Source organism: Macaca nemestrina, chromosome 13 (assembly GCF_043159975.1).
Source record: "Macaca nemestrina isolate mMacNem1 chromosome 13, mMacNem.hap1, whole genome shotgun sequence".
NCBI classification, from domain to species: Eukaryota; Metazoa; Chordata; class Mammalia; order Primates; family Cercopithecidae; genus Macaca; species Macaca nemestrina.
In genome coordinates this window covers 1,487,821-1,513,010 of record NC_092137.1, presented here as the reverse complement: position 1 = coordinate 1,513,010, position 25,190 = coordinate 1,487,821, and the positions used below count along the sequence as shown (strand labels likewise).

General features: G+C 45.7%; 1 protein-coding gene across 6 annotated transcripts in view; it reads right to left on the bottom strand.

The window, feature by feature from the left end:
• The window catches only part of LOC105497556 (syntrophin gamma 2), a 564,393-nt gene that overhangs the window by 205,527 nt on the left and 333,676 nt on the right, over window positions 1-25,190 (bottom strand). For all 6 annotated transcript variants that reach the window (XM_011768711.2, XM_071076129.1, XM_011768716.3 and 3 more), the window contains one exon: window positions 3,091-3,183. In XM_011768711.2, coding sequence (XP_011767013.2) covers window positions 3,091-3,183 — 93 coding nt within the window. The remainder of the gene's footprint in view (window positions 1-3,090; window positions 3,184-25,190) is intronic.

The window sequence follows — 25,190 nt, the reverse complement described above, 5'->3', positions numbered from 1 at the left end:
TTCATATCATTCATCATATTGATGCTCTTATCAATATACAAATAATTGGAAGCCTATTGATGCCAGACTTACAAATGTCCTCCAACATTGACATGAGTGACAAGATGCCAAATAAAGCAAAATTATCAACATTTTATGAATTTACAACTCATTGGTTTATCCTTCATAGTTAAGGTGGGAAAGCTTTCCTTCAAAAAATATTAATTCAAATATTGTAAATTCTATAATAAACCCAAGTAAACTACAAGGAACAATTGTTTATGTTGTCATGCACTATTTTCATGTTGAGTTGCTGTCTGAGTGGACTCAGCAAACCAGTGTTAGGCCAGAACTCCTTGAAATAAAGAAATAATCCCAAGAAAAATGTGAAGTCAAGTGCTCTCCTTCAAAGGAAAACAGGTCAGCAGGTCAGGGCCTCTGAGCCTCAGATTCAGACCACAAAAACACATCGTCATTGAATCTTTACACAAAGCTGACCTAGAGTGGAGAGGACAGCGAGCAGAAGAGACCCACAGCTGAGGAGGGGAAAAGTTCCTCGCTGGAAGGTGAGCGGGAGGAGGGCTGGAGCCGGCCAGGCCACCTGCCCAGCACGCAGCAAAGAGGCCCCCGGACCGCCTGCATGCTTACTCTAGCATTGCCCAGGTCATTTTGGGTGAGGGATACCCACGCTGTCAAACAGAAAGAGGCACGAAAGGCTGTAGACAAATGGGCTTTGATTATAGGAGCTCAGCTGAGTTGGACGGTCTGGTTACCAGGAGTTTAAAACACTGCTGCTTTACCAAAGGGCTCACAACTGCATTTTGCACAGCATTAAGAAACAAATTACAGCTATTTTAAAAGTTGACTGCATTAATTTTAGGGCTGACTCTGGAGATAGTTCTGTCTGAAACAATAGGAAGTGCCCTGTGAGGCCCCAAGCCCAGCTCTGCCTGACTGTGCCTGGCATCATTGATCACACCAGGGAAATGGGAAGAGGCTCCAGGAAAGGCCCTTGAGGAGGAAAGGCACAGGGCAGCCCAGGAAGAAAGGAAACTCACCGGGGAAATGAAGGTAGGAAATGTGTCAACACGTTGAGCAACGGCCTGGAAACTCACAAACATCGCTCCCACCCAGAGAGCCCCGTGGCCACTCCAGGTGAAAATCAGCCCCTGCAGGTACGAGGCTCAGGGCTTGGCTAAACGTGGTGATGGATGTTCTTTTCATTTTTGCAGACTCAGTTGGATCTTCCTATGGTGAGACCTTCTGGCAGAATCACGACAGGGAGACTCATGACCTCTGGACACTGTGCTGAGCCCTGGGCATGGGTGAGAGGTGCTGGCTGGGAAGGGCCTGTAAGTACATTACCCACAGCAACACAGGCACAGATAGACGCCCCTGGTGAATGCTGACCCAGGCAATGGGGACGGTGGGCCAGTGTTTCTCTCCTGGAAAGGAGGAGCTCACAGGCTCCTTCCAGAGGAGGGACACACAGGACCCCAGGGGCTGCAGTGAGGGGGCTATGCAAACCTGCTCTAAAGCAGACTTTGGAGTCTCCCTTCAGATCACCTGGAATACTTCATTACTTCAAACACAGAGCAAGAAATAGAAGTTACAAATCAGGTGTTCTATTTAAGAAGCTGTATGGAGAGTTTGTCCTTACGCTTGAATAGTTGCTTCATGACCTCCCTTATCTCAGAAGGACATGCACGGTGAAGTTATACAGATCTGGCTTCCAAATAATATTCAGAGCAAGTCACTTAGCCTGGAACCGGCAGGTCCATACGGCAGACCAGGGACAGTGGGAAAAACACCTAAGCGGAACCGGGAAGCTACTTCCCACTCTGTGACTTTAGGGTCCACAGAATTATGGACCTGGATACTGGACGGCAGATGTGAAATCCCTTCTTCTTATTCAGCGCTTATGCAAATATGTGCCATTGTCCTTACAAACATGGTATGTGCCCTTGGAGGGGAACAATGACCCCATTAAATTTTCTGGCCCTGGAATTCCGTAAAGGAAATAGCCTATGGCCCTAGCCGGGGTTTCTCAACTTCCACACTATTGCCCAGTAGGCCCTGAAGATGCCCTGTGCAGGGCCCTGTGCCCTGAGCAGCATCCCTGGGCTCCACCCTCCAGGTGCCCTGGATATCAGCAGAAACCCCCACCAAGTCCTGACAATAGAAAATGTCTCCAGGCATGTCCAAGGGTCCCTCGGGGGCAAAACCACCAGTTTGAGAGACCCAGCCCAGGAAGGGGTTTTTGTCTTGCTTTTTGTGGAGAGGCCACGCAGTGAGGGCGGCTTCTCAGAAAGAAGGCGCAGTTCCCAGTGCTCATGAACCTACAGATTCAACGACCAATTCACTGCAGAGAGCACCCAAAGGTTCCTGAACACAGAAGTCAGGAAATGACGATGAGAAAACGAACGGGGCTCTATTTTGTAAAGGGGATGCTGCCTGATTTGAGATTGCTAATAAAAGACAACTAGGTCTTTCAACTCGATTTGTTGAAAAAAATTTTTAACCACCATATTTATCCTACCAACACTTTCCATTTCATTCATTCTTAATTAACACAGAGTAGGTTTTGAAAAATATTACATGACAAAACAGTGGATTGTCCTCGCAAAGCATTTCCTTAACACTTATGTAGTTAGGAGAATACTCAGATGCGGGTGGAAATGGGTCTCGCTCCCTTCCTAACAGCAGCTGTATATTCCTGGCATGCGCCCTCCATAAATTCCCCCAGGCACAGGTGCTGTTCACGGTTACCACGAATGTTCAGGTAGAAGGCAGGCAATGAGGAGTGTTTTTTTCAAAGCATTTACTCAAGTGTTGTGGGTCCCTCCTTAGCAGCGGCATCTTCAACTTCCCTGTCCACCCAACTGACCCTGCTGTGAATCCTACTGGCCAGACACACTCAGGGCTTGTGGAAATCCTGGGTCCCTGAGCTATCAGAAAAAAAGGAGACAGTCTATGAAAGAATGGCCTCTGCACAACACACAATCCAGCAGGGGTGGTGGCTTCTATCAGACAGGCCTGAGTGTTAAAGTCCATGGAATGTAACCAAGCACATGGCAACGGGGCGGCATGGATGCCTGCTCGGCCTCTTACCTTTGTCTTACTCTCAAAACAGGTAAATCCCATCGCGAAATCCACCGTGAAACACAGCATCTCTCCTTGCCAGCTGCACATGTATGTTCTGGACTAGAAAAAAGTATTAATTTTGAGAAAACATTCTTTAATAAAGCTGTTTAACTTTAATTATGTAGGTGCAATATCAACCCGTCTTTGGTCAAAAATTATAAAATGCTCTAACATGAAAGTTACAGGGAACAAAACAGGAGGAAGCAGGGTCCCGGGAGACCCGCAGGAACAACAGTGTACAGGGAGTTCTTTCTTGCTTTTCGTCGAGAGGCCAATAATTCCAGCTCTGTGAGGGGGGAGTGTTTGCCGGCACTGCTCTAACTCCGAACAAAGGCACAGAGCCCAGCCAATCTCTATTCTCCAACGCGTGTTTGAAAACACAGTAAACCACTGAATTTTCCTCCTGCTAGCTCATTATACCTAGTGGGTAATACGCTCACTTTTCTTTGCATGAGGCGCATGGCATGTTACGGCAGGAGCTAGACGTGGCATTTCATGAGAAAATTCTGAAGAGCAGTACAATTTACAACATCATCAAGTAGCAGAGCAGGACAGCAGGGATACCGCCAAAACCACACAAAAATGACATCGGTCACACAGTGCGAGAAGTCCCGCAGTCTGCAGCACATCCCACCGCCATGGATGGTTTGTGTGGAGGGCGGCCTGGACCAGCACGTGACACTCCTGAGGGGAAACCCAGGCTCTCTGCTCACCCCTGGGCAGGTGGTTTGTGTGGAGGGCGGCCTGGACCAGCACGTGACGCTTCTGAGGGGAAACTCGGGTTCTCTGCTCACCCCCAGGCGTGTGGTTTGTGTGGAGGGCGGCCTGGACCAGCACGTGGTGCTTCTGAGGGGAAACCCGGGCTCTCTGCCCTGGTCTCTGCCCCGAAGGTCTCTGGGCTTCAGGCTGTGGAGCCCGTGAACACCTGCCAATGCACTCGCAGCCATGTTGGGTGAAAGCGAGATTTGTGCTTTAAATGTTTTCATGCGACTCAAGACAAAAGAAGCAGGAACCCTAATAACTTGTTAAAAGTTATTTTTAACAATCTCTGTAATAAATCTGCAGGTAAAATGTTCCCATTTAGAAGAGAATTGGAGCCATCGATTTGAGTTGGATAAATAGAGCCGTGGGTTCTGGGCCTGTCTCTGAGCCAGGGTGTGCACGGCCCTTTGGCATCCAAACACGTTACTCTTATGGGAAAGGGGTGCTTGATGCCTACACTCTCTCTCTTTCCCTCCTTTTCTCTCTCTCTTGCATACACGCATACACACACACACACACACACAATACATGGCACATACACCACACACGCAGTCACAGTGCACGGCTAACACCATATATACACACATACACACAGAGTGCAAGGTTTATACACCACACACAATACATGGCTTGCACACCACAAACACACATACACACACAATGCATGGCTCGCACACACACAGTGCACAGTTCACATACCACACACATACACAATGCACGGCTCACCCACCACAGACACAGACACACACACAGACACACAATGCATGGCTCACACCCCCCCCACACACAGAGCACATGGCTCACACACCACACACACAGAGTGCATGGTTCACACACACACAAACACCACCCCCCCCACAGAGGCCATGGCTCACACACCACACACACACAGCACATGACATGCACCACACAGTGCCCGACTCTCACACCACACACACACACCCACAATGTGCGGCTCACACCCACACAGCCTACAGGTCTCACACAGCATGCGGCTTACACACGCACACACACAGTTCAGGGCACACACACAGCACACAGCTCTCTGACACATGGTGCATGGCATACACACGTGCACACACACAGTTTGGCTCACAGTGCACTGCTCTGACACACACAGCATGTGGCTCACACACACACAGCGCATGACTCACAGCACATGGCTGACACACACAGTGTGGCTCTCACACACAGTGCACGGCTGACAGTGCATGGCTTACACACTCACACATACCCTGACCGAGGCGGGCTGGAGTCAGTCAGGTCTCAGATCTCAGGTCTCATTCCTGCCACGGCTCCACTCCATGGGCTGCCCACGCTGCCTGACAAGACCACACTGCCCCCCGCGCCCGCCGTGCTCGGCCTTGTGGCTGCATAGCTTGGGAGGTTCTTCCTCACTTATCTCTTGTTCTGCTATTGTCCTCTTCCTGAATAGCTGACTGTGTGCCTTCAATATCTTCACGCCTGTCAACCTTTCCTTAGAGATTGTCACAGAGTAGCTCAAGTCCCTGCCCCTCCCCTCGTAGGGGAGAGCAGGTGGCGGGGGTGGGGTGGCAGGGATGGGGGGAGGGGGGCAAAAGGCTGGAAGGACCCATCTGTCTTGGGCTTCACACAGCTCCTGACCCTTCCAGGATAACTGGGGGTCCAGCCAACACCACACACACAGCCGGCGGTCACGAATACTCTACACACCGTTGGCTTTGCGATGAGAATACGAGAGCAGATCGCAATGAGTGGTGGCTGAAAAGCACAGTCCCAGCCAGCTCCCCCTGCTCACCTTCCATGAATCTGACCCAGAGTGTGAGGAGGATTGAGGTTCTACGTGAAAGTTCACAGGAGGTGACATTCTCACAGCTCAGATTTGAAAGCTACTCAAGCTCAGAATTTAAATCTAGTGATTATAAAATAGGAAATGAAAGTATTCCAAGGGTAACTGCTATATTTTATGTAGACTAAGTAGCTATCATCATAGGATCTGTAGAAATTGTAAACATCAGTGGCTACCGCTGAATGGCAATGCACACACATTCAGTAATTATAGCCCATCTTTACGGCACAGGCCAAAGTTACTCCAGATGGCTACATAAGCACACAACACATTTGCATAATCTCCAAAGGGGCTTAGGATGGAGGAAGAAAAGAAAGCTTTCGTCTAAGGAACCTCTGGCTACACAAAATCTCATTTTCAGAATTAATCAATCAATATCCTCCCAGACACATAGAGTGTCTCATCATTTGCATTTTTAGAACTTGAAGGAATTTTTAAAAAAATCTGTTTCCTCACTACTGCTGTACATACAACTCCCACAAAACAGTCTTATCATAGAACTTTGCAAACACAATTCTTTCAACCTAGTGAATGAATGACATGTGGGATTATTTCCAGGCTTCCTCTATGTTTGCAATTTTCCCTTGATGCCTTGGAAGAAACTCTAATTGGCACACATGCCCCAAATCCTGAATGAAGGGTTGCCTCATGGCCCACTTCCCACATCAGAGGGAGTCTGGGAATGTTTATTTTTGTGTACCGGCTTCTTGAAAGACATCCTCATAGACTGCCCAGCGCATTTTGATAAAATTAGTAATTTAAACATTTTCATGTAACTCAGGGAGAGAATGTCCACATAATGCATTTGGTGTAGTCATTTGGAATTCTCCAAGATGTCGAGGCCAAGGAAAAACTTACTAGGATAACATTTGATCTACTGATGAAATTACGGAGAAAAGGTATATGCATAACACTTCATGGTTTGGCTGAAGATGGGACTGAACTTTATCTCCAGCACATTATATGGTGACCCATAGAAAAATGGCCAACTGTAGACCACAGCTCTGGGCTTACAGCAAAGCTTCTGAATCAATTAATGAGTTCAAGAAAAAAAAAAAAAAGTTCTAAGTACCTCCTTCCACAACTGACCGAAACGTAAAATAGATAGTTTCAGAACTTTTTATATGAAAATATCAAAAGTGGTCTTATTAATGAAAGCTTAAAGTAAATGGTTTTGTAGTTCAGCTTTTGGAATAAAATAAATCAAGAGCAATAGCACAGAGCAATCAATATTTACAGAAACTATCAAAAATATAAAGCACAGAATTACCTGAAGAGTTAAAAAAAGAAAGAAAAAACACTAATACCAGAGATAAAACCATATATATATTTATATATGTATACATATATATTTATATGTGTGTGTGCATATATATATATATATATATTTTTTTTTTTGAGACAGAGTTTCACTCTTATTGCCCAGACTGGAGTGCAGTGGCGTGATCTCGGCTCACTGCAACCTCCACCTCCCAGGTTCAAGTGATTCTCCTGCCTCAGCCTCCCGAGTAGCTGGGATTACAGGCATCCCCTACCACGCTCGCCTAATTTTTGTATTTTTAGTAGAGATGGGGTTTTACCATTCTGACCAGGCTGCTCTCAAACTTCTGAACTCAGTGATACACCTGCCTAGGCCTCCCAAAGTGCTGGGATTACAGGCGTGAACCACCACACCTGGCCAAGACAAGAAAGTGCTGGGATTACAGGAGTGAGCCACTGTGCTGGCCAAGACAAGAAAGTGCTGGGATTACAGGAGTGAGCCACCGCGCCCGGCCACACCCGGCTAATTTTTTGTATTTTTAGTATAGATGAGGTTTTGCTATGTTGGCTAGGCTGGTCTTGAACCCCTGAGCTCAAGCGACCAAAGTGCTGGGATTACAGGCGTGAACCACCACACCTGGCCAAGACAAGAAAGTGCTGGGATTATAGGAGTGAGCCACCGTGCTGGCCAAGACAAGATTTCTTTTCTGTGTTCTGAACACCAAGAACAAGATGCCACAGTTGGGCTGCTCAGGTGAGATGCTGTAACTTCAGGAGATGACAGGCAACTTGCCCCCTTTGATTTGCTCGTTTCCATTAAGGAAAATGCTCTCCCAATAGTGGGCAGTAAAGCAAGCAGCCTGGAAAAGGAACTGGAGTCAGACAGAAGAGAGATAACAGCAGGTGTGCATCTGCCAAGCGTAGGTCATCTAGTGTTTTCTTGAAGACTGCGTGTCTGTATTCATGGAGAATATTGGTCTGCAGTTTATTTCCTGGAGTGTTTTTGACTGCTTTTGGTATAAGGGTAATGCTTGCTTCAAAAACTTGTGTTTCCTCCTTTTTTCTTCTAGAAGATATTATAGAGAAGATATTGGTGTTCGCTTTGACATTTGATAGAATTCTCCAGTGAAGTCATCTGAACTAAACATTTCATTTTGCAAGTTTTTAAGCCACAAATACAGTTTTCCTAGTAATGATAAGGCTCCCAAGACTATAGTGATGGAATTGTGGCAGTTCGTGGTTTACGAGGAAACAGTCTCTTCGGTTTAAGTTGCAAGATTTACATGTGTAGAGTTATTCATTGTATTTTCATTATCCTGTCGAAGCTTACAGTCTGTAGTGATACCCCATTCCATTTATTATATTCTCAATTTCTGTCTTCTCTTTTTCTCCTCTTTTTTTGTCTGTCTTCTAAACATTTGCCAAATTTAATGATATCTTCAAAGAAACAGCTCTTTTTTTCACTGTTTCACTGGTTTCCTCTGTTTTTTTGTTTTCGATTTTACTGATACCTGCTCTTCCCTGGGGTTTATTTTGCTCTTCTGTTTCTAGTTTATTGAGGCAGAAGCCTACGGTTTTTAGACATTTCCTCTTCTCTAATGAATGCATGCTGTTAATGCTGTAAATTTCCTGCGCAGCCCTGATTCAGCTGTGTCTCACAAACTTTGATATATTACAGGGTTCTCATTTTCATATCCTCATTATTTTTTTATTTGCCTTGAAACTGCATGTTTGACACATTGCTTATTTATAAGTGTGCAGTATCTAAGTGTTTGGAGAATTTCCTATTATCTTTCTGTTGTTGATTTCAAATTTGTTTCCATTTTAATTAGATAACATTCTTTGTATGTTTTCAGTTCTTACAAATTGGTTGATGCTTGTTTATGCCCCCAGATATGGCTGATCCTGCTAAAAGTTGCATGGACACTTGAAAATAATGTTTATTATCCTGTAGTATGTAGTGGGGGGATTCCATAAATATTTACTAGATTCTTTTAGTTGATGGTACTGTTGAATTCTTCTATATATTTGCTGATATTTTACTTAGTTGTCTGTCAACTGTTGAGAAGGAGCGTTGAGGCCTTTCACCGTAATTGTAGATTTTTCTGTTATTTTTCAATTCTCAGTTTTTGCTTCCCATATTTTGCAGCCCCGTTGTTTTGTGAATACTCACTCAGGATGGCTGGGTCTTCTCGGTGGACTGAGCCTTTTATCATTCTATAACGCCACTCTCTCTGCATCTAGTAATTTTATTTTCTCTGAAGTCTCCTTTATCTGATAATAGGGCTACTCCTGCTTTCCTTTGATCAAGGTTACATGAATTATCTCTTTTTACTCATTTACTTTCAAACCATCTACATGGTTATCTTTGAAGTAAGTTTCTTCATTAGAGCTTGGTCATCTTGTTAATCTACTCTGCCAATCTCTGTTTCTTACTTGGTGCATTTACACCATTTTCACTTCATGTAATTATTGATATCTTAGGGCTTAAAACTGATATTTTATTTTTTGTTTCCTGTCTTTGATTTCTCTGCTTTTTTTTTCTGCCTAACTGTAAGTTACTTAAACTTCTTTTTTATTTTTTTTTCTGCATTCCAATTTATCTGTATTTTTTGAGTGTCTCTTTGGATGGCCTTTTTAGAGGTTGCTCTGGTTCTCTATACACAGTTGTATATACATTCTGTATACACAATGGTCACCCCTACATCAGTTTCATTGAAGTACAGAAAACTCACTCCCCTTCAACTTCATTTTCCCTCCCCTATTTATAGTATATATATTTCAAATAGTTTCTTCATATACATTTATAATCACATCAGACAGTGGTATTATTTTTGACCATAAAACATAATTTAGTAAACTCAGCCGGGTGAAGTGGCTCACGCCTGTAATCCCAGCACTTTGGAAGGCTGAGGTGGGAGGATCACGAGGTCAGGAGATCGAGACCAGCCTGGCTAACATGATGAAACCCTGTCTCTACTAAATACAAAAAATTAGCTGGGCATGGTGGCACATGCCTGCAGTCTCAGCCACTCGGGAGGCTGAGGCAGGAGAATCTCTTGAACCCGGGAGGCGGAGGCTGCAGTGAGCTGAGATCACACCACTGCACTCCAGCCTGGGCGACAGAGCGAGACTCTGCCTAAAAAAAAAAAAAAATAAGAAAACTCAGTAAGACAAGAAATGTCTGTGGTGTCACCTGCACTCTTGCTCACCATGGCCTTTCTTCCCTCCTGATGTTCCCAGATTCCTTCTTTCATCTTTTGATTTCTGTTTAGAGAAGTTCCTTTATTCTTTTTGGGTAGATCTGCTGATACTAAACTCTCTTAATCTTTTCTTTTTTATCAGAAAATGTTTACATTCTTTTTAATTCCTGAAATATATTTTCAAGTGAATAAAGGTTTCTGTGTGCCAATTCTTTTCTTTCAGCACTTAAAACAATATTGGGACATTTCTTCTGGCCTCTGTAGTTTCTGATGAGAAAGACACTGTAGTTTGAATCATTTTTCCTCCCTAAGTGCTGTATTATTTTTCTCAGGCTGCTTTCAAGATTAGTTTTCTTTTTCTTTAGTTTTCATGAGCTTAATTGTAAAGATCTGGGTATAGAATTCTCTGGGCTTATTCTGTTTAGTTTGTTCAACTTTTGGAATATGTAGGTTTATGTCTCTAGCCAATTTGGGGAAGTTTGAGGCTGTAATATTTTTTGAGTACTTCTCAGTACTTCTTTTCTCCTGGACTCCAGTGATACAGGTGTTATGCCTTAGTTACATCCTGCAGGTCCCCCTGGAGGACAGCACGGCACAGCTGCAGACAGCAGCCAGGCCTCAGCAGGGCACAGGGTGGGCAGCGGGAACCACAGTGAGTATGTGGACTCTGTGTGACTCTCCCTCAAACTGAGTAAGGTGCCATCCACTAACTCCATGCATGTCACCTCTGGGGGATGCTGAGGCTTGAGCTGAGTGCTGTGAGCGCCCAGTGGGTCTAAAGTCACCCCGTCTTGGCTTCAGGCTGTCAGTGGAGAATTTCCTCTCACACACAGTCAGCTTAATGACTCGTCAAATTTTCTAGGGCTCTTGAGAAGCACAATCAGAGTTCCCTTAAATACCTTTGACTTAATTTTTGGACACCACTACAGAAAATGACACGTGCTGCAGGGGCGAAAAATCCAGATAATAAATATTAAAATAGCTTTTTATAGGACAACAGCTAGTAAACTTCATTAGGATGTGATAAAACAAAACATGGTATTAAATAGCACATTCAAGTTCATTTTCAAATATGTTAAAAATTCATGCTCTCAACAAAAGCATTAAGATTAGCCTTTTAAGTATCATAGACAACAGGCACAAATGAAGGACTGGAATTAATGAAGAAGTTAAAGAAGCGATTCTGTTCATTAACAAAACCGGACACATGGAGCTGTCGGAAGCAACATCAGGATGGGGTGTGGGAAGGGAGAGAAATCACATGGGCACAGGCAGCTCTGCTGGGATAGACCGAGAGCCACCTTACAAGCAGGGGCTGGCACGGCCCAGGTGAGTTTCTTCTGGTCAATGTGCACACTGGGGCCACAGCTTGTGTCCAGGGGAAACGCTGACCCACCCTGGGGTGTTGAGGGATCTTTCTGTTTCTATCGTAGGGTCAGTGAGCCCTGGGAGACCAATGCTTTCTTCAATCTAAAGCAGACTGGATTGTGGAAGGAGACCTGCAGAAAACGCTGTAGCTAACGAAGAGCATCAGCCATGAGTGAACGGACTTTGAAAGGATTTTCGACAGCACTTCAGAGCAGTGATGGTAACAGTGCCCTCATTTAAGGCACCCTTCTTGCATACCTGGAACTAGGCTAAATGCCTTACATTGAATTCTCATGGTAAACTCACGAGATGGTGCTTCCATCCTCATTTTACAGATGACAGTGGGGTTTGGGCAGGCACACAGCTTGCCATATGCACAGAGGATGGGCCAGTCTCTGTCCCTGAGTCCTGGCTCCTCATTTATCGCTTCCAACACCACAGCTCAGCATTGCAGTTTGCTCCACATTTCCTGTGGGTTGGTGCACAGGGATGACTTGTGTCCCCCCAAAAGTCATGCTGGAGTCTTAGCCCCAGTATCTTATTTGGAAGTAGGCTCTTTGCAGAAGAGACCAAGGTGAGGCTGTGCTGGAGCACATGGGGCTCGAATCCCATGACCAGTGATCTTCTGGGAAAAGGAGACAGAGACCCAGGGAGGAGAGCCAGGTGTGGAGACAAGGGTGGAAGCTGGGGTGAGGAGCTGCAGATCGAGGAATGCCAGGGACTGCAGGAGCCACCCAAAGCGGGAAGAGGTGGGAAGGATTCTCCTGAACCTGAGAGAGTTCAGCCCTGCCAACCCTTTGATCTCGGAAATGAGAGGACAAATTTCTGTTGTTTTAAGCCACTCAGTTTGCGGATGTTCCTTAGGGCAGTCCCGGGAAACGTGCGCAGGGCTAGGCCAGCAGGGCCAGGACTGGTGATGGATATGGGTATCTCCACCGCTCAGAAAGCAGCAGTGCGGGGCGTGTTCCTGCCTCCGACTCTTGGCTCCCGGTGTTGTGCCTTACTGGATAAAAGTATCTTATATTAGTCAGGGTTCTATAGAGAGGCAGAAGTAATGGGATAGATATATATCAAGGGGAGTTTATTAAATATTAACTTATACAATCACAGGGTCCCACAATAGGCCGTCTGCAAGTTTGAGGAGCAACAAGAGCCAGTCTAAATCTGGAAACTGAAGAACTTGGAGTCCGATGTTCGAGGGCAGGAAGAACGTGGAGTCTGAAGTGTCTGGCACAGGAGAAAGATGTAGGCTGGGAGGCTAGGCCCATCTCCCTTTTCACATTTTTCTGCCTGCTTTATGTTCACTGGCAGCTGCTTAGATGGTGCCCACCCAATTAAGGGTGCATTTGCCTACCCCAGTCCACTGATTCAAATGTTAATCTCTGTTGGCAACCCCACACAGACACACTCAGGATCAATACTTTGTATCCCTCAAACCAATCAAGTTGACACTCAGTACTAACCATCATGTCTGGAGTGGCGCAGGATGGTAACAAGGAATTTAGAGAGGTGGAGGAGGCAGAGGCAGAGGAAGAAGGGACGCAGGGAAGGCGAGTGGGGAAAGCAGACCTGGTGTTCACCCAGGGGAACCGTCCAGGACCGGGGGAGGGCAGGGTCTCTACCAATGCTTACTGGTGTAATTCTACTTCTCTGTTTAAGAATGTTTGCCACTTCAGCCTGCCTTCTGTTTACATATTTCTTATTTTAAATTAAATGTGTAGGCCGGGTGTGGTGGCTCTCACCTACAATCCCAGCACTTTGGGAGGCCAAGGTGGGTAGGTCGCTTTAGCCCAGGAGTGAGACCAACCTGGGCAACATGGCAAAACCCCACCTCTACCAAAAATACAAAAAATTATCTGGGTTTGGTGGGGGGCATCTGTAATTCCAGCTACTCGGGAGGCTGAGACATGAGAATCTCTTGAGCCTGGGAGGCAGAGGTTGCAGTGAGCTGAGATCATGCCGTTGCACTCCAGCCTGGGTGACAGAGGTAGACTCCGTCTCTAAAAAATGAAACTACAAATAAATATGAATGAAATAAAATACACTATGCTGACATGCTAATAGATTGAAATGCCCTCTGCCCCTGCTCACCATCAGAGAAATGCAAATCAAAACCACAATGAGATACCATCTCACACCAGTTAGAATGGCAATCAATAAAAAATCAGGAAACAACAGGTGCTGGAAAGGATGTGGAGAAATAGGAACGCTTTAACACTGTTGGTGGGATTGTAAACTAGTTCAACCATTGTGGAAAACAGTGTGGCGATTCCTCAAGGATCTAGAACTAGAAATACCATATGACCCAGCCATCCCATTACTGGGGATATACCCAAAGGATTATAAGTCATGCTGGTATAAAGACACATGCACACATATGTTTATTGCGGCCTGCCTTCCTTCCTTCCTTCCCTCCCTCCCTCTCGTCATCTTCTCTCTCCTCCCTCCCTCCCTCCCTCTCTCTCTCTCTCTCTCTCTCTCTCTCTCTCTCTCTCTTTCTTTCTTTCCTTCAGAGTCTAACACTGTTGCCCAGGCTGAAGTGCAGTGGTGCGATCTTGGCTCACTGCAAGCTCCACCTCCCGGGTTCATGCCATTCTCCTGCCTCAGCCTCCCGAGTAGCTGGGACTACAGGCGCCACCACCATGCCTAGCTAATTTTTTTATTTTTAGTAGAGACAGGGTTTCACCATATTAGCCAGGATGGTCTTGATCTCCTGACCTTGTGATCCGCCTGCCTCGGCCTCCCAAAGTGCTGGGATTACAGGCTCGAGCCACTGCACCCGGCCCAGTCTTTTCAATAAATGGTGCTGGGAAAACTCGATATCCATTTGCAAAAATGAAGTGGAACCCTTATCTTACATCATATCCCAAAATTAAATGAAAATAGATAAAAACGCTAAATGTTACAGCTAAAATTGTAAAATTCTTATGATTAAAAATAGGGGGAATACTGCATGACACTGGACTTGGCAATGATTTTTTAGACATGACACCAAAAACACAGGCAACCAAAAAAGCAGACAAATGGAATAATACCAAAATTAAAACTTTTGTGTATCAGAGGACACCACCAAAGAATGGAAATCCAACCCAGAGAATGTGCAAGTTTGTAAATCATATATCTATTAAGGGGTTGATGTCTAGAATATATAAGAACTCCTACAACCGAACCAGAAGTAAACAAGCAAACAACCCAATTAAGAGATGGGCAAAAGACTTGAACAGACATTACTCCAAGAAGATATATCAATGATCCCTCGGCATGTGGAAAGATGCCAACATCACCAGTGATTAGGGAAACAAAAATCAAACCTCAGTGAGATGCCACCTCACACCCGCTAGGATGGCTATGATAAAATACAAACAAGCAAATAAAACAGAAAACAACAAGTGGTGATGAGGCTATGAAGAAATTAGAACCCTTGTGTACTATTGCTAGGAATGTAAAATTTTGCAATGTTATGGAAAACAGCACAGTAACTCCTTGTAATTTAAAAATTGAACTGCCACATGATCCAACAATCCTACTTCTGTGTATACACCCAAGGTAACTGAAAGCAGAGACATTACAAGATAATTTGTATACCCATTGATATGGTTTGGCTCTGTGCCCACACCAGAATCTCATGTATTGCAATTCCCAGTGTTGGAGTTGGGGCCTGGTGGGTGACTGGATCATGGGGGTGGTTTCCAGTGGTTTAGCACCATCCTCCTAGTGCTGTCTTGTGAGAGAGTTCTCACGAGATCTGGTTGTTTAAAGGTGTGCAGTACTCGGCCAGGTGCGGTGGCTCACACCTGTAATCCCAGCACTTTGGGAGGCCAAGGTGGGTGGACTGCTTGAGGTCAGGAGCTCGAGATCAGTCTGGACAACATGGCAAAAACCCCGTCTCTACTAAAACTACATAAATTAGCTGTGTGTGGTGGTGCGTGTCTGTAATCCCAGCTACTCAGGAGGCTGAGGTGGAAGAATTGCTGGAACCTGGGAGGCGGAGGTTGCAGTAAGCCAAGATCATGCCACTGCAGTCCAGCTTGGGTGACAGAGTGAAAGTCCATCTAAAAAACAAGGGTGTAGAACTTCCCCTTCACGCTCTCTCTGTCCCTCTCCACCATGTGAAGACAACTTGCTTCCCTTTCTCCTTCTGCCATGATTGTAAGTTTCCCGAGGCCTCCCCAGCCGTGCCTCCTGTACAGCCTGTGGAACTGTGAGTCAATTAAACCACTTTTCTTCATAAATAACCCAGCCTCAGGTAGTTCTTTATATCAACGTGAGACGGACTAATACACCATTTTTATAGCAGCATTATTCCCAACAGCCAAAAGGCAGAAACCACTCAAGTGTCCATCAATGGATGAACGGACAAACCAAATGTTACATCCATGCAATGGAATATTACTCACCTCTGAAAGGAAGGAAATTCTGACATGCTACAACAGGGATGACCTTGAGAACATTATGCTAAGTTAAAGAAGTCAGACACAAACAGACCGACACTGCACGAGTCTGCTCATATGAAATATCTGCAGTCCTCAGATTCATAGAGACGGGAAGTGGAATAGTGGGTGCCATGGGCTGGGGTTGGAGCATGGGGAGCTGGTGTTTAATGGCAATGGAGCTCCGGCTTTGCAAGATGACAGGGTTCTGCTGCTGGTGGTGACAGCTGGACACCACTGTGAATGCCCTCAATGACTGTGCACCGTATACTTTAAAGTGTTACATTTTATGTGATGTATATTTTACCACATTTTTAAAACAAGGGCCCTACTCCAAAGACGGCTACAGGTTTGACTATGGCCCACGCTTATTTTCTGTGCAAATAGCCACGAGTTCACGCAAAGTCAACACGGACGTCAGTGTTTGCTAAGTGCTGCCCACAGTGCACAAAGTGTGTCATGGGCTTCCAGGGTACGATCTGCCAAGCGATCGACACAAAGCAGGTGGCAGGAGTAAGGCGGGGGGAAGGGGCAGTCAGAGAAATTGTTGGGGAGAAACACGCCGGCAGTGAGTGGACTGAGCAGGCTCCACTTGAGTGCACGTGGCACCCAGTGCCCCAGGAAAGATGAGGGAAGGACGGCAGCAGAAGAAGCCATTTTGAAGGTGAGAACAGGACCCCAGTCACCTGGGGATGTGGACCTGAGGTTCCAGAATGAGCTGCAGATAAGTAAAGATTGGCATCATTGCTAGTTTGGAATATCTAAGGGTGTGAGATTGATTAGGATCTCTGAAGATAATGCTAGTGGCAGGGAGTGAAGATGCTGGGGGTGATGCCAACACTTGGGCTTTCAAGCCAAGTAGAGATGATGGCGGAGAGCAGAAGACAGCCATGAGAAAGTCAGAAAATGATCAAGATGATCATGGAAAAGAAGCTAATGAAGGAGCCGTAATCAACAACGTCAAAGGCCAAGGCTGAAAGGAATCATGCGTAAGAGTAGACCAGGAGTCTGAAGTCAGATCTGTGTGGCTAGGGATGACCTGCAAATGCAGGGGCTGGGGGAGATGGAAGAGTAGGCCGGGGAAAGGCTGCATGTGTATGCGTAGGTGTAAGTGTGTACACAGAAGTGGTTGTGGCATGAGCATGTGTGAATACATGCATGCATGAATGTGCATGAGTGTGCATGTGTGCAAGTGTGTGAGGTTGTCATGTTTACACACATTTTTATGGGTGTGCATGTGTGTGGGCATGCATGTAAGTGCATATGCATAACTGAATGTGCACAAAAATGTAGGTATGTCTCTTCATGTGTGTGCTGTACCCATGTGCATGTATACCTGTGTGTGTGGTATGTGGCTGTGTGCATGTGTGTGCAGTATGGTACACATGCATGCATGGGCCTGTGTGCACATGTGAATGCATGTGTATGTCATGTGTGCACATGTCCATGTATGTACCTGTGTGTGTGAACGCGTGGGTGTGGGGTGTTTGTAGCCTGTTGGTGAGCTTGGGAAGGGGGTCATCTTGGAGCATAGCTGAGCACCATTAACTTAGTTAAATTTATGTTCTTGGTGACACAAATTTCTTCCTCGGACCTTCAGAGATTTACATGGTGTTTGCTGGGTCTCAGACCTTGTGCCTGATGACAAGTAGCAGAAATGAGACAACCAGGAACACATTGCCCTACGTGAGCTCTGCTCTGAGTGGTCTAGATATGACGTCAGGTCTCCACACAGAGATTAGTCTGTTTTGTTCACTGCAGGTTCTCCAAGGCCTAGAACATAAGTGCCACCCAGAAAACACTTGCTGAGTAAGCAAAAATAGCCAACTTGGATAGCATTTGCCATGTGCCAGGCACCACTGTAAGCCGTATGAATACCAATCACTCATAAATATCAAAACAACTGTAGGGGATTAATTCTATTATCCTGTTTTCTACAGAAGAAAACTGAGGCAAAGGCCTTTTTAAAAACTTGCCCAAGGTTCCAGGTGGTCAGGGTGGAAGCTGGGCTCACCCCAGGTGCTCTGCCCCGGGGCCAGGCTGTCCATCACGATGCTGTGCGGAATGCATGAGTGAGGTGGTCAGTCTCAGGTCTTAAAGTCAACACCTGGGAAGGCTTCTCCTTCCATTAATGTATCCACAAAACCATGGATGGAAAAGGACGCACCTTATTTTTCACGTGGAAATGCCGCTTGGGCCCTTTTTAAGATGGCAGACTCTTCAGTGGTGGCCAGAGGGTGAAAACAACAGGTCACGCTGTTAGCGGGTGAAGCTGCTCCGTGGCCCCGGCCCTCCGATGAGAACGGTGAGTGCTCACTGTCTGGCACGTGCTACTCAGGGTTTGCTCGTTCAGCGTCACCATCAGGAGCATGTTCCACCGTCACTCTGCCACCTGCACTGAGCACTCTGGACCCTTCCTGCTGCTGTTCTCCACCCCTGCTCAACCAGATGCAGCACCAAGCAATGTGTGGGCTGGGGCTCATTCCTCGAATAAAGGGGCATGTTCACAGTTCAGCTTCTCCATGAACAAGACACGTGGTGAACATGTTTAGAAACCGTCTGTCTGGTCAGAGCAGCACAGAGGTGAGGTGAGAAGGAAAAGCTGCCGGACTCGCCTCACCTCCAACTTCACTCAAGGTCGGCTCAGACAAAGGAGCATCTGCTGCATCCACAGAGGCCCTGGTGCCTCCTGCTGGACTATTTCCATTTCCAGTTATCAGCCTTTCTCCAAAGAAATTAAATTGTTCAAAAGTTTTTAAGTCTTTCCAACATTCCTTAAATGTGGATAACAATTACTCATTGTTTAGACAGAAGGAAGGAATGAGGAACAAGGGGCAGGTGACTCAGCTGTGACTCCTCGGCGGGAAAAGCACAGAGTGAGCAAAGATGTTCTCCTCCCCAACCCAGAGCTCCTTCCAAACACGCCTGCCCTTCTGGGAGCTTTGTCTGTGAGCTGTGTCCACCTGGAGGACACACCTTCACCAGCCCCCTCGTTCTGAAAGAGTGAAGAGGCCACCGGGGAAGTGCCCGGGAATGTGCCTGCCTCCTTCAGTGAGCAAGTCATGACAATCACAGCGACACTCAGGTAACCTGTTGATGAATGTTCTTCAGAGCAGGTGTGATGGTTAACAGAGTGTGAATTCAACCAGATTGAAGGGTGCAAAGTGTGGATCCTGGGTGTGTCTGTACAATTTGCCAGCAGCAGAGACCAACACTGAGCCCTCGATATGGCACCATTCCTCGGAGTGACCAGCCAGCTCCCCGGTGGCAGGCTGATTATATTGAACCTCTTCCATCATGGAAAGGGCAGAGGTTTGTCTTCACTGGAATAGACACTTACTCTAAACATGGGTTTGCCTATCCTGCACGCAATGCATCTGCCAAGACTACCATCCGTGGACTTGCGGAATGTCTTATCCACCGTCAGGTATGCCACACAGCGTTGCCTCTGACCAAGGCACTCACTTTATGGCTGACAAAGTGCGGCAGTGGGATCATGCTCATGGAATTCACTGGTCTTACCATGTTCCCCATCATCCTGAATCAGCTGGATTGACAGAACGGTGGAATGGTCTTTTGAAGTCACAGTTACAACACCAACTAGGTGACAATACTTTGCAGGGCTGGGGCAAAGTTCTCCAGAAGGCCATGTATGCTCTGAATCAGCGTCCGATATATGGTCCTGTTTCTCCCATAGCCAGGATTCACAGGTCCAAGAGTCAAGGGGTAGAAGAGGAAGTGGCACCACTCACCATCACCCCTAGTGATCCACTAGCAAAATTTCTGTTTCCAGTTCCCTCGACATTATGTTCTGCTGGCCTAGAGGTCTTAGTTACAGGGGGAGGAATGCTGCCACCAGGACACACAAGGGCAATTCCCTTAAACTGGAAGTTAAGATTGCCACCTGGACGCTTTGGGCTCCTCCTACCTTTAAGTCAACAGGCTAAGAAGGGAGTTACAGTGTTGGCTGGGATGATTGACCCAGACTAGGATGAAATCAGTCTACTACTCCACAACGGAGGTGAGGAAGAGTATGCAAGGATTACAGGAGCTCCATTAGGGCATTTCTTAGTATTAGCACGCCCTGTGATTAAGATCAATGGGAAACTACAACAGCCCAATCCAGGCAGGACTACAAATGGGCCAGACCCTTCAGCGATGAAGGCTTGGGTCACTCTACCAGGAAAAAAAAAAAAAAAACACGACCTGCTGAGGTGCTTGCTGAAGGCAAAGGGAATACAGAATGGGCAGTAGAAGAAGGAAGTCATCAATACCAGCTACAACCATGGGACCAGCTGCAGAAATGGGGATGGTAATTGTCATGAGCATTTCTTCCTTCTTTTGTTAAAAACACGCTTGTGCATGTATACACTTGTACTAAGAAAGTATCTTCATTTTTTTTTTCCTTTATCACGTGACATAAGATTTATTGACTTCATATAAGCATTTAAGTATTGTTAACTTTGTGTAATAGTATTTGGGTTGGGGATTGGTGCGTTTCCAGTCGTACCAAGGATAGTTGTATTATATTAGGTGTAATTATGAAATGATTGTCTTTATTTGAAGATTATATATAATCTCAGGAGATGTGTATGCGTTCAAGTCGACAAGGGTGGACTTATGATGGTTAATACTGAGTGTTAACTTGATTGGATTGAAGGATGCAAAATATTGATCCTGAATGTTGCTATGAGGGTGTTGGTAAAGCAGATGAACATCTGAGTCAGTGGGCTGGGAAAGGCAGACCCGCCCTTATTCTGGGTGAGCACCATCTCATCAGCTGCCAGCACGGCCAGAATATAAAGCAGGCAGAAAAACGTGAAAAGTCTAGATTGGCCTAGCCTCCCAGCCCACATCTTTCTCCTGTGCTGGATGCTTCCTGACCTCAAACGTCAGACTTCATGCTCCTCAGCTTTGGGACTCGGACTGGCTTCCTTGCTCCTCAGCGTGCAGATGGCCTGCTGTGGGATCTTGTGATCGTGTGAGTTAGTAATACTTAATAAACTCTCATATATACATATACATATCATATTTATATATTTATATTTATAGAGAGAGTTATAAAACTAATATGAGATATATATATATAATCTCCTATTAATTCTGTCCCTGTAGAGAACCCTGACTAATACAGTAAGTATAAGGTTTCCTATAACCTGACACACAGTCAATGTGCAATAAATGTTTGAGTTTATGATTAATAAGCAAAACTGAATATTTTAGTTACAAACACAAATGTCTATTTTAGAAATGTAATATGGTTCCAGTATTTAGAATTGGTGATTTAGTTGACATCAGCTTCAATTTTCTACTTGTTTTGTATAAACATATGTTTAAGTGAAATTTTAAAAGGTAAGGCCAATTTAATCTTGCCTTACTCGGAGAAAACATGACACGCTTTTCCAGGGCCCCATACGCCAACTGAGAACACAGCTGGTTTGGAGTCTACATCGAAGGGAAATAGATGGTGAGAAATGTATTCTCTTTTTAGGTGGTTTTGTAAGTTTTTTGAGGGGTGCCTGACTGTGATACGTTGGAGACTCTGGGGTTCCAAAGAAAAACAAGAAGATTCTCCGTGCCATCACCGAGCTCGCATCCCAGAAAAATGCTGGGCTTGGGGTTCTCACACTTTGCCAGGTTCAGTCGGCTGCTGCCTTCCTATCAGCACCCGTCAGAATCAGAACAGCTAAAAGTTGGAGAGAGAGGGAACGTTACAATGTGAACAATTAACAAAAGCTAATTTGCTCTTCCCAGGATGGGAGTGTTAACTGAAGGATTAGATTAGCCCCGAAATAAATGACAGAGCAGAAATAGAAACATTACCACCAGCGCTCTTAGTTCCCATCTAATTAAATTAAGCCATAACGGCTTTTGGAGAAATAAACGGCCAGCTGCAGCCCGCTCCCTACTCCAGCATCTTTCTGGGGGAGATTCACAGGAGCTGACAGGCACCAAGAGCAATACTCAGCATCATTCTTCACGACGGCAGGTCGGTGGCTCACTGCAGAGGCTTTCAAATATGTACCATGAGGTCCTCCGTTTAAAGCTGTCAAACAAAATTCCCAGCCAGAGCACAGCGCCAATGTTCTAGCCCTGTTTCTCTCAGCAGCTCTATTTTATATTCCGATGGGAAAAAAGACAGAGGGCTCTTTAACTGTATTCCCCTAATAGTTATCCAGGCCCAAGACTCGCTTTAATTCAGGAAACGCCGCCTCCACAGTCGCGGAGCTTCTGCAGGAACAGGATACGAATGACCGGGCACGCCTGCTGTGTGATGGTCCTGACGACGCCCCATGCGAGAGGGAGGTCCACAGAGAACTGTGGAAGACACAGAGAAGCCAGGGCCACACACAGGCTGTGGCGAGGAGAGGGCATCCAGGCTGGGGCACAGGGTGTGGGACAGAAAGCCCCAGAGACAGACAGGGTGAACGGTGTCCTGGGCACAGTCGGTCCTCAGACAAGCCTGGCAGGTCTGGGAAGGAGGGTCGGTGGGCCCTGTCCAGGCAGCTCCGGATGCCCTGCAGGTGCACAGCAGCTCTGAAGACTAATTTGTAACTGGACAGTGGACAAGACACACCTTACAGCCGAGGGACTGTCAATGCCGATGAGCGCAAGGGCCATGGGGCTGAGGAGCCTCCATGTTGGCCAAAGGGAGGCAAAGGGGTGGGCACCCCGGCCCCAAGGACCCCCATCAGCAGGGGTCTGGGTGTGCACAGGCCCAGCAGGGTCAGGCCCGGAAGATTGGTGAGCGGAGACTTTGGAGCGTGACCACCAGCCCGGTGCAGGGGTGCGGCTGCGGAGTTAGGGTGTGGGCGGCAGCAGTGAGCAGGAGACCACCGACCACCCGCCTTTCCCAGAAGGAGCAGGCCACGGTGGCTTTGTCCATGGCTGCAGCCAGGCTCTGCGAGCCCTGGAGAAGGGATTTTTCCTTCTGGGTGTGGGCGGTGCCTGGAAGACTGAAAATCCAGAGACTGGGATCCTCTGAGTTTAGCTACCGACCTTCCGTGGCCACTTCTGTCTTGATATCTGTATTTTGTGCCTTTTGACTATTTTTAACCTTAATTTAGAAAACAGATGTGCAGGATCTCTGTAGTAAACGGCATCTGTGTGAGCAAAGGGAGCTCATCTGTCTTTCACAGGCCGACGTGTTGGGACCATCAGGAAATGCCGGCGCTCTACTTTGAAGTGGTCGATTGTATCAGTCATGAAAGAAAGTCATGAGGCAGGGACTGAACCTGGTCTTGGAGAGCACCCAGCTCACTGACGCGGGGGCGGGGGAGTTCCTGGAGGGACGCGCTAGTGGGGGAGGCAGCGTTATTGTGAGTGATGCTTGGCAGGACTTTGCAGGTGCAGCCTCTGGATTCCTGTTTGGTGGAATTTTGGGGATTATGATTAAAAAGCATCCAGCACAGATGCCATTCAGCCCAGCTTGAAGCTGGGCCTTCTAAATGTGTTGGGTGCATTTCTGACTTCCAAAGCATGCAGTCGCATTTCTTTGATCAACAATGTTTTCAGCTGAAAGAGTTTAGGTACGTGTATGAGTAATAAATGCAAAATAAATTCCAAAAGGAAGACATTAACTTCATCTAAAGGGCTCACAAGACAATGGTAGATATAGAATTTATATTGTGCTCCTAGTATCGAATGAAAATGGGCTTTTTTCTTTGGAGTAACTTGGCGGTGCACGTAAACTACTCCCCAACTAGTGCCATTCACTTCGCCGCAGAAGAGAATCCCACACTCATTCCAGGTGTCTGGAAAAAGAGCCACGGGAAGGACGTTATTATAGTCATACCAAAGCCAATAAGTAAGGCGGGCACACATTTAAAAACACATCCATATGATATTAGTATTTATTCTGGTTTTGATAATGCAAGACTGACAGCTCCAGGCAGGCTGTGAGGCTGGATGTCTACGTGCAAGCCAGATTCCCAGAGTCAGGAGATTTTCCTATAGAAACAATGCTAGAATGGCAGCAAGGTCACAAGGCTCAGCCGTGAGCCCACCCACCTCTTCACAGGCTTGAGGAGACACGGATGGGGGTGCAGTGGCAACTTTACCTCACTACATGTCCACAGGCACAGCAGCAGAGCGTAACGCTACCTCGCTACGTGTCCACAGGCACAGCAGCAGAGCGTAACTCTACCTCTCTATGCATCCATGTGCACAGCAGCAGAGTATAACTTCACTTGTGAATATCTGAGTTTGAATATGCAAACTAGTAGTTATCAGATTTGACAAACTTTATACAAAGTTTCTATAATTACACAACACACTTAACAAAAGCAAAGCACTAGCAGTAGAAAAATTGGCCTCAGATAGATACTTTCAGAAAGTTTGTAAATGAATGCATGGAATAACGTTAATATGAGGTCACTTGTGAATTTGTTGAAATTCGTAATTTGCTTCAGTGGTTAAGAATACACTACAGAGAGGATTTAAGCAAATGAATAACAATTTTAAGGAAAAGCTGAATTTTAACATAGATGTGGATGAGGCTCCAGAATGGTGAGGAGTCCCAGGAGCCTCTGACCTTGGCGCTTCCCCTGAGAGGGGCTGGAGAAGCTCAAGAGGAATCAAGGTCCCACCAAGGCCAGTCCCTTTCCAGACCATTTGTGCAACTGCTGTGTATTTAAGGAAAACAAAACATTTAAGAGTCATTGACAGAAGCCACACAATTATATTGGCAGTTTTAACTTAAAATAAAGCTGGCCGCCAAACCAGCTCTGAAAGTGATGAGGTAAATTAGAACTGCAATAAGGTTCATGTACATAATGAAGATAATCTAAAACTTAATTGAGTAATTAAACTGGAGGTTCTGGTAACAAATAATTATCTTTTAATGACCCCATAAATCTATTCTAATCCAATGTTATTCAGTATTTCACCTGACTTTCTCTTAGGTTCTCTTGATTTATTTTTTTCAGGAGAAACAAAAATACATTTGTAGTATTATTCTATATCATATTTCAAAATCTCATTAATAATAGTGGTTTGTTAAATAATTCAAGAAAGAGTTTTTGAAAATTTATCTAGAAAATTAATTTAAGCATATAAGAAAATTATGTTTTGCATATTTCCATGTGAAGTACTTTATAAACCTCAATTAATTAAATTTTATAATATTATGCAAAGATAAAATAATCTTGTTAGGAATAAGTACACGAATTCTTAGGAAGGTTCAGTGACTTATTCAAAACTATCTTCCAGCTATTA